At 38.3% G+C, this 16976-nt stretch overlaps 1 protein-coding gene across 2 annotated transcripts in view; it reads left to right on the top strand.

Moving 5' to 3' along the window:
- Positions 1 to 16976, top strand: part of THBS4 (thrombospondin 4) — a 182018-nt gene that overhangs the window by 138684 nt on the left and 26358 nt on the right. For both annotated transcript variants that reach the window (XM_081053430.1, XM_081053429.1), the window contains one exon: positions 2144 to 2347. In XM_081053430.1, the coding sequence (XP_080909556.1) occupies positions 2329 to 2347 (19 nt within the window). In that variant the 5' untranslated portion in view covers positions 2144 to 2328. The remainder of the gene's footprint in view (positions 1 to 2143; positions 2348 to 16976) is intronic.

The raw sequence follows: 16976 nt of genomic DNA, 5'->3' as shown, positions 1-16976 counted from the left end.
CCATTATTGTGTAAGATTTGGAACACAGAAAAAATATAGATTCAGTCTGAAGATAGATTGTCTTTTAAAAAGAGTAGACAATCTTGAATAACTAGGTTTTGCCTGTTTATTACTTTATTTTTCTTATTACAAAAGCCATACCTGTTTATTGTAAAAAAAAAAATAGAAAATTGGATAAGCAAAAGAAAATTTAAAAATGTATAATTATACAACCCAGAGATAGCTACTATTTATAGCATTTTGTTATGTTGTCTTTCAAATATTTTTCTATGCAAATGTATATTTCAAATGGAGTCCTGTTATATGTGTAGTTTTATAATCTTTTTTCCCACTTAATATAAACATCTTTCCATATCTATAAGTGTTTCGCTATATTACCTTTGTAATAGATAGTATTCTACTATTTGGAAGGACCAAAATTTACTTATCCAGGGCTCTAACATAAGTTGTTTCCAGTGTTTTGATATTACAAATAGTAATTGTTGAACAGTTGCAGTGCCACAGGGTGGCTTTGGATGGCTAAAATCCCCTTAATCTCTGTCAAGCCCTTCTTTCTCCGCTAAGGACACTTTCTTTTCATAACAAAGTGCTGGGCCAACAGAGCTTCAGATTTCCCACCTCTTATAATCAGATTTTGGCATAATTCCTTCCAAAATAGAAATTCTAGAATTACCACTGGGGGTGAATATCATTGTACCCAAATAATTTATCATGTTATCCATTATTTCTTTAGGGTAAATTCCTGTATGTAGAATTGCTGAATCAAAAATGTCTTAGGGCCTTTGATATTGTTATGTAAACTGTCTTCAAAATGCTTGTACTCATTTAAACCTTACCCACCAGTATATGAGTTCCCATTTCCCTGAACCCTCATTAACAGTTAGATATTATTTATTGTATTTATTGTTTTTCCAATTTTGATGGATGTGAAAATACCTTATTGTTTAGGTTAGCAATTCCTTCATCATTAGTTAAACATATAAACATTTATATTTATATATATATATGTATATATGTGTATATGTGTATATATGTATATATATACACACACACACACACACATATATATATATATATATATATATATATATATATATATATCTTTGCCATTGTAACTCTTTTTCTGTAAATTGCTTTTTCATGTTCTTTGCCCATTTTTCCATAAGGATGCTTATTTTATTGATTTTTAACAGCTCTTTATAAATTATGAATACTATTACACTTTTAGTAACCAGATTATTGTATCCAGGAGACAGCTCAGAGGCTGAAGTTCATGCAGGCTGTGGAATTGTTCAAGCAATATTTGCATAAACCAACAGAAATACTAAGTAGCTTCTAGTGAATATGACCCAAATTTGGCCATTGCCTTTTAAATAACTCTGGATGTACTCTCTCATAGCTTTCTTAAATATTATAAAATTGGAGAGAAAGTGCTGGTAGCTTGATCAAAAGCAATTTATACAAATGCAGATTCTAGTTTTTGTACACCAACTCTATGTCAGGTACAGTCAAGAAATAGGGACCACTTTGTTTTGTTTTGTTTCTGCATTTGGGATGTTTTAACAGAGAAATACTGGAGAACTGTAAACGTCCATAGGGAATACTTAGGTCTCACAAAGGTAGTGAATTGTTTTTCTGACACTTTATCTCCCACCACATCCACGATTTCTGCTGTGTTCCTATGTCATTTGTCATTGACCAGGAAAATATAATTGGCTCTGGTCCAAGAGGTGGTGAGTAACCCCAAGGACCCCAGAAATTCACTACTTGAGGACATAAGAAAAGCAATGACTTGGATGCTCTCAGCTGTCCCCTTGTACTTTAATCCTTCAGTGCTTTTCCCTGTGGGCATTTTCAGAGCCACTTCTTCAGCCAAATGCAATTTTGGATTTGAAAACTTCGTCTTCTTTTGGGGGCTATAACATAGTGATAAATACTGTGCTATATTTCTTCTGGTTCAAATGTTCAGCCCCTGCAAGAGTAATAAGGAAGAACCAAGGAATTCGGCAATGTGGAAAAATAATTACCACGTTAGTATACATTACCTCGTAACTTGATGTCAAATTGTCCCCCCTCAAAAAGAGCATGTTCACCCCAAAATTAAATCTTTCGCTGATGACCCCTCTCTCCCCTTCCTCCCCAGTCTTTGACCTTCTCCCATCCTCCAGCCAGAGGCTGAATCCAGGTGCTTTACAGCCAATCCTGACAGACTCCTCCCTGAATGAGCTCTATGTGATCTCCACGTTCAAGCTGCAGACTAAAAGTTCAGCCACCATCTTCGGCCTTTACTCTTCAACTGACAACAGCAAATACTTTGAATTTACTGTGATGGGACGCTTAAACAAAGGTAAGCAAATGTGCATACATCATTTTCTTGAAAATCCTCTTTTTCTGTTCCAGGATTTAGGATCTACTTTTCAGAAGATGGTTCTCTTGTACAATTTAAGTCTCAGCCACAATTCATTTCAGTTTTCAATACCGAATTCTTCTAACTGTATATTTACCTATCTAGGGAGCGTGCGTTGATATTGGGAGAGAAAAATGAAGAAATGTGTGTGGTGAAAATATTCTTTGACATTGTCCCTCATGTTGTTCTGGATCCAATTCTGAAAGGGATAGGACCCAGGACATTTAGGCCACTATCTTAGTCAGCTCCGGCTGGTATAACAAATACCTTAGACGGGGTGGCTTAAACAACAGACTTTTATTTCTCACAGTTCTGGAAGCTGGTAGGTCCAAGATCAAGGTGCCAGCAATTTCAGTGCCAAATGAGAAACTGGGTCTTCATATGGCCTCTCCTCAGCTCATGCCAGTGGAGAGAGTGCGCGCTTTTTGTCTTCCTTTTCTTATAAGAACACTAATGCCATCATGGGGTGTCATACCTTTATTACCTAATTTATACCTCATTACCGCCCAAAAGCCCACTCTAATACCATCACGTTGAGAGGTAGGACTTCAACATATGAATTTGGGGTGGGGACCACAAATATTCAGCGCTTAACCACCACACCATTTGATGTTACTTTGCAAGCATGTGGCTGAGCAAACCTAACTCCTAGCTTTGTAAGCACCTTTCTGGACTTAATGGAGAGACTATACCTCAACCAGAGAATTAAATGAACAGATCTCTTTCCCACCTGTTTTGTACCAGTTTACACAGGTCTGTCACCTGTTTGATCCCTTTGCTGTCAAATGTTTCACTGTCAAAATGAGTTGCTACAAGTATTAAAAAATGACTCCCTAAGAAAAAGATCGCTCTTTTTTCATCTCCTTCCCCTCTGCTGGTGCCCTGGGGACAACACCTGTTCTTGCTTATTGAGGAATCATTATTTTTCCTTATTGAGGAAAAATTACGTGTTCATGCTGCCTCATGCTTTTAATAAAAGAAAGAGGACCAGTCCTTCCAACTAGATTTTATATTTATTTCAGTTCGCTTTACAAAGCACATGGATACCGTGTTTTCCCGAAAATAAGACGTAGCCGGACAATCAGCTCTAATGTGTCTTTTGGAGCAAACATTAATATAAGACCCTGTCTTATTTTTCTATAAGATCCAGCATAATATAATATAGTATAATATAATACCGTGTCTTATATTAATGTTTCCACCAAAAGATGTGTTAGAGATGATTGTCCGGCTAGGTCTTATTTTCGGGGAAACACGTACTTACAGTGCTCCAGACTCTTAGATTCTAATTGTGATTGAACACTTAGCTACTCAGCAGGCATTAGTTGCTGAAAGACATTTCTAATTCTTAGCTTTCATAGGACTATAGAGTGAAAAGCAAGAAGGAATGGGATTTTTAACCCCTCCTATGTCAAGTTCCAACATCCTCCTCCCCTACTCCCACCCCACTCACAAGTCTACTTTCTCTGTCTGTGTGCCTCACCCTCTTTGGGGTCTGTGGTGAGGTTTCACATAATGAAGAGAGTCTGGAGACATGGCTCCTGCTCCCTTTCCTGCTCCCTTTGCCCCACCTCCAACCCTGGTAGAAGATAATTTTGCCCATCTCTCTGCCTTGAATCAGACAGCCCCATTTTGCCTCACATCTACTGAAGGAATATCATCTTCTAATAATCCAGCTACTCAGTTTGTGATCTGTAAAAACCACCCTTCTTCATCTAAAGATCAGTAGCTTCACACTAAACTATTTTAGATGCATGGAAGATCTTTCTTTTAGCTCATTCAGCTTAGTGGCTGAAAGGCCCTCTGTAGAGTGAAAAACTCTGCTTCTAGCATTTCACCCTCACTGAATCTCACCCTCTTGGCCAGTATGTGTGAAACCATTGTGGAAAGTCTGTTACCTAGAAACATAGGAAGCACTTCCACTGAACTGATTCTTTCTGTGAGCTTTAATAAGCAGGAGTAATGCTAGATATATGGACAGGTAGATGGATAGGTAAGGGAGTTGTTAGTATGTTTCCTTCGAACAATCACCCGTCATGTGATTCAGCTGTAAATCCCAGCTGATCACCATGTTAGAGGAGAGAATGAGAGGGATGATAAACACCTCTGCATCCTCCAACCTATTGGAGAAGACAAATAGCTCTTAGGGGAAGAAAATTTTGTTTTAGTAGTCTAAAAAGAATCAGGAAATGAAAATTCTCAGAAAACAAAGGAATTTATACTGGTATTAGAGTTCATAGAGTTGAAGAATTTGACATAGGGAAGTTTCACTGGAGCAATAGGAAAAAGTACAGAGATTTACCATCATTGGTGAATCTGGAAGTTCTAGGAAAGAGGAGCATCCCATTCAGACTGGGACAAGAAAAGGGGCTGTGAGACAAGAAAAAGGTCCAAGGAAAAGACATGGTATATAGTTGTGACGCCCCGTTGAGGTACTCAGTGGTGGCCATGCAGACCTGACATAATTTGTGGGGGTTGGGGAGAGAATCATCTTCCTGGAAGGTGAGTCCCAGTCATTACTCAACTGGGAAGGCTTAGCTGATCTCCTGTTCTCTTGCTTTGCATGGAAAAACTGAAATAGTCAGAAAAAATTAAGATGTATCTCTACTGACTTGAAACATCTGACTAGGAAATAGGACCCATCTTTCCCTGCATTAAAGGCCATGATTTGGGAGAGAGTGATTTCACAGAGAGTGAAGGATTTGATTGTCTGGCACCTAAGTGAGCTCCTATAACAAACTAAAGTGTATCCCATGAAGACTGCCAAGAATTACTTTACCATTGAGCTCTCTGCTCCACGTCATCCTACCCATGGCAGCCTCATTACTGTTTTAAAGCATAGCTGGGATCAAGTTATGCTCACCTCAGAGACCTTTCATGGATCCCCATTCCAAACTGAATAAGATATAAACAAACACCCCATCTGTGTATTCAGGGTTTTCCACTGCATGACCCCCAACCAACCTTTCCAATTTATCTCTCCTTCCAGCCCTCCATGCAGCCTTTACTTCAGCTACATGGACTGGCTACCATTCCCTGGACCCACCCATGCTGTCTTTCCTTCTCCATCCTCTTGCCCTCTGCTCCCCTTGGTACATGCCCTGCACCATTTCCAAATGCCAAAATCTCACACATTCAATACTCATCTCAAGTTCCTGCCATCTTTCCTTATATTACTTTGTACCTCTATGGAAGGCACTAATCTTGTTTTGTCTTAGTACTCGAATTACTTCTAGGTTTTCTCTTCATGAGGTTGTAAGCTCCCTGAAGGCAGGGACTGACCATCCCTTAACTCACCTTTGTTGCAGCACCTAGCACAGGGCCTTGTACATAAAAGTGGCTCCTGAACGGATTGAACAGAATAAGTAGAGGCCGAGAAGAGTAGACTTGTTTGTTAAAGAAGACACACACTATTATGGAAATTTTGGAAGTATACAATATCTGACATGTAGTAAGCTCCAATTCATTTTTGAATGAATGAATGTTGACCATTTAGATGAGGATATATAAGAAATATAGGTAGTATTTCTGGTAAAAATTATCTATCAGATTATTAGTAATATAGGTGGTATAACCTTGATAAAAATAGGCATTCTACAGAAACAATCTGACTGGATAGAAGATATGGTTGATGCTTTTGTCATATCTGGCATAGAGGCAACTTTCCAGTTAGTATCTGCATGTGAGTCACAGTTAAAAACCTTAACAACTGTGTCACTGTGACTATATGTCTGAATCGCTCTTAGCTTTAATTACTATCTCTAAAGTGAGATAATAGCCGCCTCACAGGTTGATTGCAAGAAGTGAATTATATAAAGTATAATAACTTTTTTTAGACTGTGATGCTCAGTAAAAATGTCAGGTTCTTATATAAAGAAGGGAGGGAGGGCGGGGAAGAAGAAAAGGAGAGCAGGAAGGGAGGGGACCTGGGGAAGGAGGGAGAGAGAGAAGGAGATGGAAGTGGAAGTGTAGAGGTAGATAGATATCGCTCTACTGTTTAGGTAATTATCTTCCAAAGACAATGATGATTTGGTAAACTCTTCTTGGCTTGCCTTGATGAAAGCTTTAACCTTTTAGAAAAAACAAACGAGAAGAACTGCTTCTTTAGTTAATTTGATCACCACAGAAGAACAACTTGGTTCTGTGGAAATTAAGGGAACCCCAAGAATTAGCAGTAATGACTGGAAAGAGTCAGGCAAGCTCCTTAGCCTGAAGGTATCTTATGTCAGATAGTTCAGAGTAGTGGTTCTGAAGCCTGTGGCCTGAAGAGAGATACAGCCTGAGAGAGATGAAAGAGTTTAAAAATTAGAATTCTGAACCCAATAATGAATGGCAAAAAAATGAGGTGCCTCAAACAGTAATAATATTTATGAAACCCTTACAGTGTATCAGGACTGTGCTAAAGGCTCAACACTCGTTTTCCCTTTTAACTTTCACAATATTCTTATGAAGTGCCTTTGAATGAAATCAATTTTAAAGTGGTCATATGCAGAAAATGGAAAGAGTTTAGGGAACTTTAGGACAAACCCCAAGAGGGTTAGATTATTATTCATATATTTTAGGATTACCTAGAAAAGAAAGCTAGGATTATTTGAAGACAAATAGGTTTACTAAAAATAAATCATGCCAAACTTTTTGTGTAAGTAAAGTTTCTAAGCTGATAGAGCAAAAAGATGCTGTGAGTATAATGTATCTTGACTTCAGAAAAGAATTTTATTAAGTTACTCATTATACCCTTCTGAATAACATTTTAACAGTGAGCTACATAAATAGTACTGTTAGGAGTTGGTAAGTTGCCTTATAGCAAATTATCTGGTGGTTTTTGACAAGGCTCTGTCTTGGGCATTGAACTCTTCAACTTATTAATGACTTAGGTAAGGACATAGACAGTATTTTATCATGTTTGCAATTGATACGAAGCTGAAAAAGACAGTAGAACATATTGGATGCCATCATCAAGATTTATAAGGACCTACCAGGATGACACGATATGCTACCATCAGTCAGATAAAATTTAACAGTAATAAATGTAAATTCATCATCTAGGCATGAAAAGTAAATTGCAGAAATATAGGATGTGGGAGATCTAAAGGGTTCTAGTCACCAACATTAAGGACAAATCAGTGTTGATCACAGTGCCTGACATAGTCATTGCTCAAAAATATTTGCTGAATGAACAAACAGATACAGTGATGCAATGGTTTTATAAAGCTCCTTAAATTATAGGCTTTGTTAATGCATGCATGTGGCCAGATTAAGGAGCTAATAGTCTGACTGCACTCTGAATTGTCCAGCCCACATCTGGAATCTCGTGTCTATTCCTGGACACATTTCACGGGAACACCATCAAGTCAGAGATTACCTTGAGAGTCACCAAAACAGCACCCCTCTGAACTTCATTTTTACTGCATCATAAGTCAAAAAATTAAAGGAATTGGAGAAATAAAGGAGCCAGACGGAAGAGAGAGAGAAAAAATTTACCTTAAACTATTTGAAGACTATCATTTAGATTGAGGATAAGACTAAATCTGTCTACAGCTCTGAAGAGTAAAATTAGGACCCACTGGTGAAAGGGAGAGGAAACAAATACTGGCTCTGTATTAGGAAAATCTTGGAGAGCAATCCAAAAATGAAATGGTTTTCTCCACAAAGTAATGAGTTCCTTGTTACTGGAAATGTGCTGGTAGAGGCTGCATTTATTTGTATTGAAGAAATTTGTGAAGTGAGATATTAAACTGGATAACTTATAATGCTAATATTCTGTGGCTCTTCCAAGGCTAGAGAGGTTCTGTGGGCACTCAAGAAATTGCTTTGCAATTCTCTCCTATAACGTGACCTTCGGATTCTGTGCATACTCCTTGCTTTTTCATCCACAAGATAGTTGTGTACAGTGATGAGTCTCATATTTCCTCAAAATATAAAGCCTGCTGCAGATGCTTAATATAATTACTGTGCTTCCTTTCAGTGGATGATTTCTTTGCTCTCTCTGTGAGTGGGTGTGTGTGTGTGTGTGTGTGTGTACTCTGTAAACTTTGCATTGTTTCAAACCACTGTAAGAAAATTTTGAACCATACAAACTACATCTATCACACCTGAGAGTTACCCAGAATACTTACAGGAAAAGCAATTTGATGATTTGCTTTTTATATATTTCCAAAGCGCTAAAGTTACAAAGACCTAGAGTATAGAGCATAAATAATAAATATATGCTTATAAATTATAAATTATAAATAAGCAAAGGCAAACAAGAATATCCATCACAAGAGACATTAATGGCAATAAAGCTTTTTGAAATATACAATTATTTTAAAAGGAGAGGAAAGGTTGACACCAATGGCTTTCATCATATATTTAAAAGTGCCAAAGAGCAAAGCCATTTGCCAAGCAAAGCAGAGAGTGCTACCTTCCCGAGTTTGCTGCCTGCAGGCCAGGTCACTCTGAACTCCTTTGCCCAAGCAGACAAAATATTATTTCCAGTTCTTTAAAGCTGACACTGCTTCATTGCTTTGACATTCAACACATCATAATATTTTTGACTACCAGGTCCATTAAAAAAAAAAAAAAACTCTTTGGAAATTCTTCCCCAAGATAGCAATATTTCAAATCTTTATTGCTTGGGTTTGCTTTTTCATCTCCTGCCTGTCACTGAGGTGGCATTTAACCAGGCCGGGCTGTGTGGTTTCTATGTTGGCTTGATACCGAGGCATGGGAATGTAGCCATAAAATCTGGTCCCAAATTGTCAAGTACACGAAGGTGCTAAGGTTAGAAGGGAAGGATTTAGGTAAATAAACCAAAAGATAACGGGCCCCCACATTTTTAAAAAGATTGTAGTTTTAAAAATATCAAAGTGAACATGTGATACTCTATTTTGTGTGTGCAATACATAGTTGTATTTGGTGCTCTCAGATGCTATGGTACATGGAAAAATTAGTAAGGAATAGATCCCTAGAGTTTATGCTCTAGTAGAGAAGATAAGAGAAATAAACACAAATAGATATACTAATGCCTACATTTGTATAGCAGTTTATAGTTTTGCATTTTCTTATTTGACTACCACTGAAATCAAAATGAAGTAGGAAAAACAGCTTCTTAAAACTCCATTTAGAAGCTTAAGAAGTGGACACAGCTATGTGACCCTAGGCTTGTTAGTTTTACTATTAAGTATCTGAGCCATAACTGGAATTTGAATCATGGAAAAGTTCCAAGAAAATGTTATGGGAATATAAATGAGACATATAATTTTCAAGCATGGGGAAGAAGGAAGACTCCAGGGAGTAGGGTGCATTTAAGCTGGATATTCGCTTCAGATGTGTAGCAATGGAGAGCTATGGAGAAGAAAACATTCCACACAGGAAGAAAAGGATGAGGGAGGCTGAAGAAAGCTAGAGAGGGGTGAAAACCTAGAACAAGTTGTTTAGTTTGGCTGGGCATCGGCAGCATGGAGGGTCATGAAGGTGGCAGAAGGTTGGGGTTAGTCCTGGGATAAGGAATGCAGGCATTATTTAGGAACCACTAGGGAGCTATTAAAGGATTTCATTTGCTTGTTCCTGGGTTGATTTGAGAAGGCAATAACTTGGTCAGAACAGTCCTCTAAGAAGCTGTAGTTGTCTAGAAAAACTGCAGAAAGAGACTTAAGTAGGAAGGTGAGTCAGAAATCTGACAAAGCAACCCAGAGATGGAACAGGGTAGAGGCAGAAACGCCACTTGAAGATCTACAGCCTTCACCTCTATCAGACGAGCAGAGTTCTTTGTATGGGCCGAGGAGAGAGCTAGGACGAAATCACCAAGCAAACTTGTTTCAGTTCGTGGTGAATGCAAAGGGAGCAAGAGAATTGAATATGCCACAGCTAAAGAAACAAGAGTTGTTTTCCTGAGAGAGATGCTCCAGGTGGCATGTGGAGATGTGGTAGACCCAGGAGAAGACCATGCCTTCTAATCTCAGGACACTGGCTTTTCACTCCTGCAGAAGGGGAAATGATTGTCTCGTTCTGCAGTATTTTGTCCTCTGGTTTGATCCCTCTGCTATGTGTGTGTGCTGGGGTAAGATAGGGCGAGGTGATCACTGGGAAAGGGGGGCCAGAGAGAAGAGGGAACCATGTCTGTTGTCTCCACTCTGATGGTGCTGCTTCTGGAGAAGATCACCCAACAGGCTGCAAGCTCTGGGCCAGAGCTTTAGGCTGTTTCTGGACTCTGTATGACTGATGTGAAAATGTTGAGTTTTCTGAGCAGGTGCCTGTCTGCCCTCTGGGGTAGTCTTACTGCTCTGAAGATGAAATAAGTATAGAAGCACTGAAGTAAGGAATTTGCAATAAAAAAGAAAAATGAAAAATGGAAGCCATAAGAGAAACAAGAATTATAGGATCAAGTATGAAGAATGGTAAATGTCAAAGCACTTGATAATATTTCTGCTAACAGACACTGTGAAGATGGAAGTTTCCATAATTCTTCTTTTCCTTTTTTTTCTTCTTGCTATTGTCACAAGATCTAGAAGCATAAGGAATTTGTCATTTCAGTGTTCATTGCAGCACAGAGCAAGGCAGAAGTACTCTTAAATGGCAGCATGAACACAATAGTAGGTTTTGCTACCTGCAATAAATGTTGAATTGCCACTCTCTGAACTTTTTATATTTTATGTGAAAAGCTTTAAATGCAATCATTTAATTATTCATTGGAAGTTCATATTCACAACATTTAATGTGCACCTGTTATGTGTAAAGTACTCCACTAGGTTCTGTATTTATAAATTAAACTTAGCTGTTCAGCTATGAAAATAAATCATGGCTCACATGCCCTGGAAGTTCTGTTAAAAGCAGGCGAGATGCCTGTGAAAATATGCTTCCTTTGAATTCCACAGAAATCTGTTTGGGGAACAAAAACAAGAGTATTTGTTTTAAGCTACTATGTGTATCCTCTGAAATTGTTAATATGAAGAACAGAGGTTGTAGCTGTCATGAGAATAAGGAGATATTGAGTATGTGTCTGTGACCTAATTGAAGTTTGGTGGTCCAAGTGGTATTTTTGTTGACCTGTAAAAACTCAAGGTATTTGGAAAAAATAAAGAAATAGAAGTTTAAAAAAATTAAATGAATGCCTGTTTGGGTCCAATTTCTCCTTCTTTTGGGTATTTTATACACCTCTAATTTCTAGCCATGCAGTTACTATTGTAAATTCTTAACAATTTTAAATAAAGGTGTAAAAATTCTGTTCTATCCCATATTTAAAAGACCTCAAGAATTTTAATTCATGTCTATTTTCCTCCTTCCCACTATTTTCTTTTTCTTCCTACCATAGTTATTTAAGTCCTCAATATTTTACTTCAGGAAACATAGTATTGTTCTAGAGCCTAGCTAATCTGTCCTGCCAGGTTTTATCAATTCTTTTCTCTCAGTAAGCAAGTGGTGGTGACCACGTAGGTGGAAGAGAGCTTTTGTCTGACTCCTCCTGGCATCTCCGAATGTCGTAGCACCTGCTGCCAGCTGGCCCTCTCCAGCCACGGTCAAATGGAAGCGCAAATCTAGTCAGAGCTTAGAGGGGTGGGAACATCAACCGAGAAAGTGTCATGTGGAGAAAGCTTTCAAGTTTCATAGTAGTGATTCTTTTCTTTGGCAAGACTGCAACATAAACAGGTATTCCTGGCTGGCTACTCCATGGGACAGCACCAAGTTGGCATTTACACTACAAAAAAGGTACCTGAGGAAAGATGATCCGAATTACTTGCTGCGAATCGTGCAGATTGACAGAAGCACCTTTTGGGTATATGTGTGTAATTCATTTCTTTTTTACTTTTTTGTATTATAAAAGTAATACAGGTTTCGTGTAGAAAAATGAGACAATGAAGATAGGCAAGAGAAAAAAATACATCATCTAAGCACACAGCAATGACCAGATTAACACTGACGTGTGTCCTTCTAATTTTTATATATGTATATATACATATATACGTACACATATGATTTTCCTAAATTAAACTATACTGACATAACCTTTTTTCACTCAACAAAATACTGGCAATGTCTTTTTATGTTTTTTTAGTTAAATTTAATGGGGTAACGTTGATTAATAACATTATATAAGTTTCAACTGTACAATTCTATAACACATCATCTGTGTATAGCCTTGTGTACCCATCACCCACTCTAGTCTCCTTCTGTCACCATATATTTGACCCCCTTTACCCTCTTCATCCTCCTCCCACACCCTTTCCCTCTGGTAACCACCATACTGTTGTCTGTGTCTATGAATTTGTTTGTTTGGTTTGTTTGTTTGTTACTTTCTGTTTATATCCCATACATGAGTGAAATTATATGGTTCTTTTCCTTTTCCATCTGACTTACTTCACTTAACATGTTATTCTCACGATCGATCCATGTTGTCCCAAATGGCAGTATTTCGTCCTTTTTATGGCTGAATAGTATTCCCCTATATATGTACGACATCTTCTTTACCCAGTCATCCATCGAAGGACACTTAGGTTGTTTCCATGCCTTGGCTGCTATAAATAATGCTGCAAAGAACATAGCAGTACATATGACTTCACAAATAAATGTTTCCAAAGTTTTCAGGTAGATATCCAGAAGTGGGATTGCTGGATCATGTGGTAGCTCTGTTCTTAATTTTTTGAGGACCCTCCATACTGTTTTCCATAGTGGCTGTACCAATTTACATTCCCACCAGCAGTGTACAAGGGTTCCTTTCCACATCCTAACACGTATTTTTTCTTATCTTATTGATAATAGCCATCTTAACAGGTGTGAGGTGGTATGTCATTGTGTTTTTGATTTGCATTTCCCTTATAAGGGAATATAGCTAGTAAATTTAAGCATCTTTTTTTATATATCTCTTGGCCATTAGTATGTCTTCTTGGAAAGAGTGTCTGTTCAGGTTATTGGCCCATTTTTTAAAAAAAAGATTTTATTGGGGAAGGGGAACAGGACTTTTATTGGGGAACAGTGTGTACTTCCAGAACTTTTTTTCAAGTCAAGTTGTTGTCCTGTCAGTCTTAGTTGTGGAGGGCGCAGCTCAGCTCCAGGTCCAGTGGCGGTTGCTAGTTGCAGGGTGCGCAGTCCACCATCCCTTGCAGGAGTCTAACCGGCAACCTTGTGGTTGAGAGGACACGCTCCAGCCAACTGAGCCATCCAAGGCCCATTTTTTCAATTGGATTGTTTGTTTGTTTTCTGTCGAGTTGTATGAGTTCTTTATATATTTTGGTATTAGCTCCTTATCGGAGGTATGGTTTGCAAATAGCTTCTCCCATTCAATTGGTTACTTTTTTGTTTTGTTGATGGTTTCCTTTGCCATGCAGAAGCTTGTAAGTTTGAGGTAGTCCCATTTGTTTATTTTTGCTTTTACTTCCCTTGCCTTGGGGGTCAAGTTCACAAAAACCTCTCTGAGACCAAGGTCCATAAGTTTAGTACCAATGTTTTATGTATTTTAGTGTTTCAGGTCTTATATTTAAGTCTTTCACCTACTTTTAGTGAAGTTTTGTATATGCTGTCAGATAGCAGTCTAGTTTCATTCTTTTTCATGTGGCTTTCCAATTTTCCCAGCACCATTTATTGAAGAGGCTTTCCTTTTTCCATTGTATGTTTTTGGCTCCTCTGTCAAAAATTAGTTGCCCATATAATTGTGGGTTTATTTCTGGGCTCTCAATTCTGTTCTGTTGGTCTGTGTGTCTGTTTTTCTGCCAGTACCATACTGTTTTGATTATTGTAGCTTTATGGTATAATTTGAAATCAGGGAGTGTGATACCTCTGGCTTTTTTTTTTTTTTTTCGTCTTCTCACAATTGCTTTGACTATTCAGGGTCTTTTGTGGTTCCATACAAATTGATGATTTTTTTTGTTGGTGTTCTATTTCTTTGAAAAATGCCGTTGGGGTTTTGATAGGGATTGCATTAAATTTGTATATTGCTTTAGGTATGGCCATTTTAACTATGTTGATTCTTCCAATCCATGAACATGGAATATCTTCCTATTTTTTTCTATATTTGTCAGTTTCTTTCAACAATTTCTTGTAGTTGTCTGTGTATAGGTCCTTCACTTCCTTTGTTCAGTTTATTCCTAGGTTTTTTATCCTTTTTGTTACAATTGCAAATGGGATTGTTTTCTTCATTTCTTTTTCTGATATTTAGTATATAGGAACACAACCGATTTTCATACATTGATTTGGTATCCTGCAACTTTACTGTATTTGTTTGTTGTATCTAATAGTCTTTTGGTAGAATTGTTGGAATTTTCTGTATATAGAATCATATCATCTGCAAAAAATGACAGTGCTTCTTCTTCATTCCTAATTTGGATACCTTTAATTTCTAGGACCTGGCTAAGACTTCCAGTACTATGTTGAATAATGGTGGCCAGAGTGGGCATTCTTGTCTTGTCCCTGATCTTAAAGGAAAAGCTTTCAGTTTTCATCATTGAGTGTATTAGCTCAAGGCTTGTCATGCATGGCCTTTATTATATTGAGGTACTTCTATACCCATTTTATTAAGTGTTTTAGTCATAAGTGGATGTTGTAGCTTGTCAAATGCTTTTTCTATATCTAGTGATATGATCATATGATTTTTATCTTTTATTAATGTGTATCACATTGATTGATTTGCATATGTTGAATCATCCTTGCATCCCTAAAATAAACCCCACTCAATCGTGATGTATAATTTTTTTTAATTTATCATTGTATTTGATTTGCTAGTATTTTGTTTAAAATTTTTGCATCTATGTTCATCAGAGATATTAACCTGTAATTTTCTTTCATTGTGTTGTCCTTGCCAGGTTTTGGTATCAGGGTAATGTTGGCCTCATAAAATTAGTTAGAAGTTACTGCCTCTTCTTTAATTTTTGGAAGAGTTTGAGAAGGATAAGTATTAAATCTTTGAATGTTTTGTAGAATTCACTAGTGAAGCCATTTGGTCCTGGACTTTTGGTTTTCAGAAGGTTTTTGATAACTTTCCATTGTGTTACTGCTAATCAATCTATTTAGGTTTTCCAGTTCTTTATGGTTTAGTCTAAGTGGTTATATATCTCGAAGAATTTGTCCATTTCTTTCAGGGTATCAAATTTGATGGCATATAGCCTTTCATAGTATTTTTGTTTTCCAGTAGGTGGCGCTGAAGTGCAATTTTTTTGTTTTCTCTTACCTGCATTACTCAGACCTCCAAGATCTCGTGAGGTGGTGCCACCTTGGCTATGGAAAAAGCCCTGTACTCCCCAAGGAGGTCAACATCCTCTCTATGACTGGGTCGCCTTGGTCTCACGGCACTACCCCCATGGTGGGTGTATTGGGCAATGGGGCTCTCGACCTATGAGTTCTAAGTGCTGCTTACCTGCAACCAGAAGCCACCAGCCACAGGGTACTATCTGAGGTGTTCCAGCTGCCTGTATTGGGTTTTGCCATGATAGATGGGGGAGGGGTGGGCAGTGGGAGGCTGTTTCAAGCATCTGTGACTTTGTTTTTTCCACTGCGTTTTGCCACGGTGAGTACAGCCCAGTCTGGCTGGAATGTTACATCTGCCCCTCCGTGACCTCTCTCCACTGCTGCTGTGTCTGATGGGGCTGGAGGGTGAGGGAGGCTCGAGGGTGAGAGGGGGTTGGATTCGCACATCTGCGGCTTTGTTGTTTTCCTCTGGTGATGGCAGTGGCTCAACCACAGCTGCCAGCCTTTACACCACTTCTCCACCTAATCCTGGGCTCAACCTCAATGTGTACCAGCCTCTGGTCTGCTGAGTGGGTGTTGCAACCAGATTCTCCACTGCTCCTGGATCCACTCGGACAATGGCGAGTGCTGGGGTGTGTCTGCCATTCCCGTCTCTGTCCTTCCCTGTCTTGCCTCCCCTGCTTGCTCTGATTCACTCACTTTGGGTTTGGCAGTGGTACCTGTGAATTGACCTGGAGTTGTACTTGGTAGACTCACTAAACCCTTGGAAGCAAATCCCTTTGGTCTTTATGCAAACCTCACCCAATGAGTTTCATCCCCAAAGGCTCAGCATCTAGGGACAGATTTTAGCTCAGGGCTTAGTATATTCAGGGCAATAATGGAGTAAAAAAGCAAGGCAGAAAACCAGAATTTTAAAATTAGGATGAATTTTGATTTAGTGACTTTAACAAGATATGTAAATGGATAGCTACCTGTATGGGGAAAAAAATAGAAAATAAGGTAGTGGATCCCCCTCCTAGTCCTTCTTTTGCAATCATAGATATCTTTAATTTTCTAAGTATTGTTAAATTTGAGGATGGGTTGCTGAGAGAGAATATGACAGATTACATTCAATTCAACATATGCTTATAGAGGCCTATCCAGGCCTAGCATTCTTTTAGTAGTGGAATAAACCACACTGTTTCAGCTTCTAGTCCTACCACTTTTCTGTGTCCTTGAGCAAGTTCCTTTCCTTATCTGAGCTTCACTTTCCTCCTCTGTAGGTATTCCAATTTCATAGGGTTGCAATGAGTAGAAATTAAGTGTTTAAAGCAACTAAGGGCAGTACCCAGCCCTATAGTAGTGCTTAGTAAATGTTTGGTGAATTAATGAATTCACGCTCTCTGGGGTTTACTTGGATTTTAGTTGACTCTTC

The sequence above is a fragment of the Rhinolophus hipposideros genome (genome assembly GCF_964194185.1).
Source record: "Rhinolophus hipposideros genome assembly, chromosome: 7".
Taxonomy (NCBI): Eukaryota; Metazoa; Chordata; class Mammalia; order Chiroptera; family Rhinolophidae; genus Rhinolophus; species Rhinolophus hipposideros.
The sequence above is the reverse complement of the archived record's forward strand: the minus strand, read 5'-3'. Positions and strand labels throughout refer to the sequence as shown.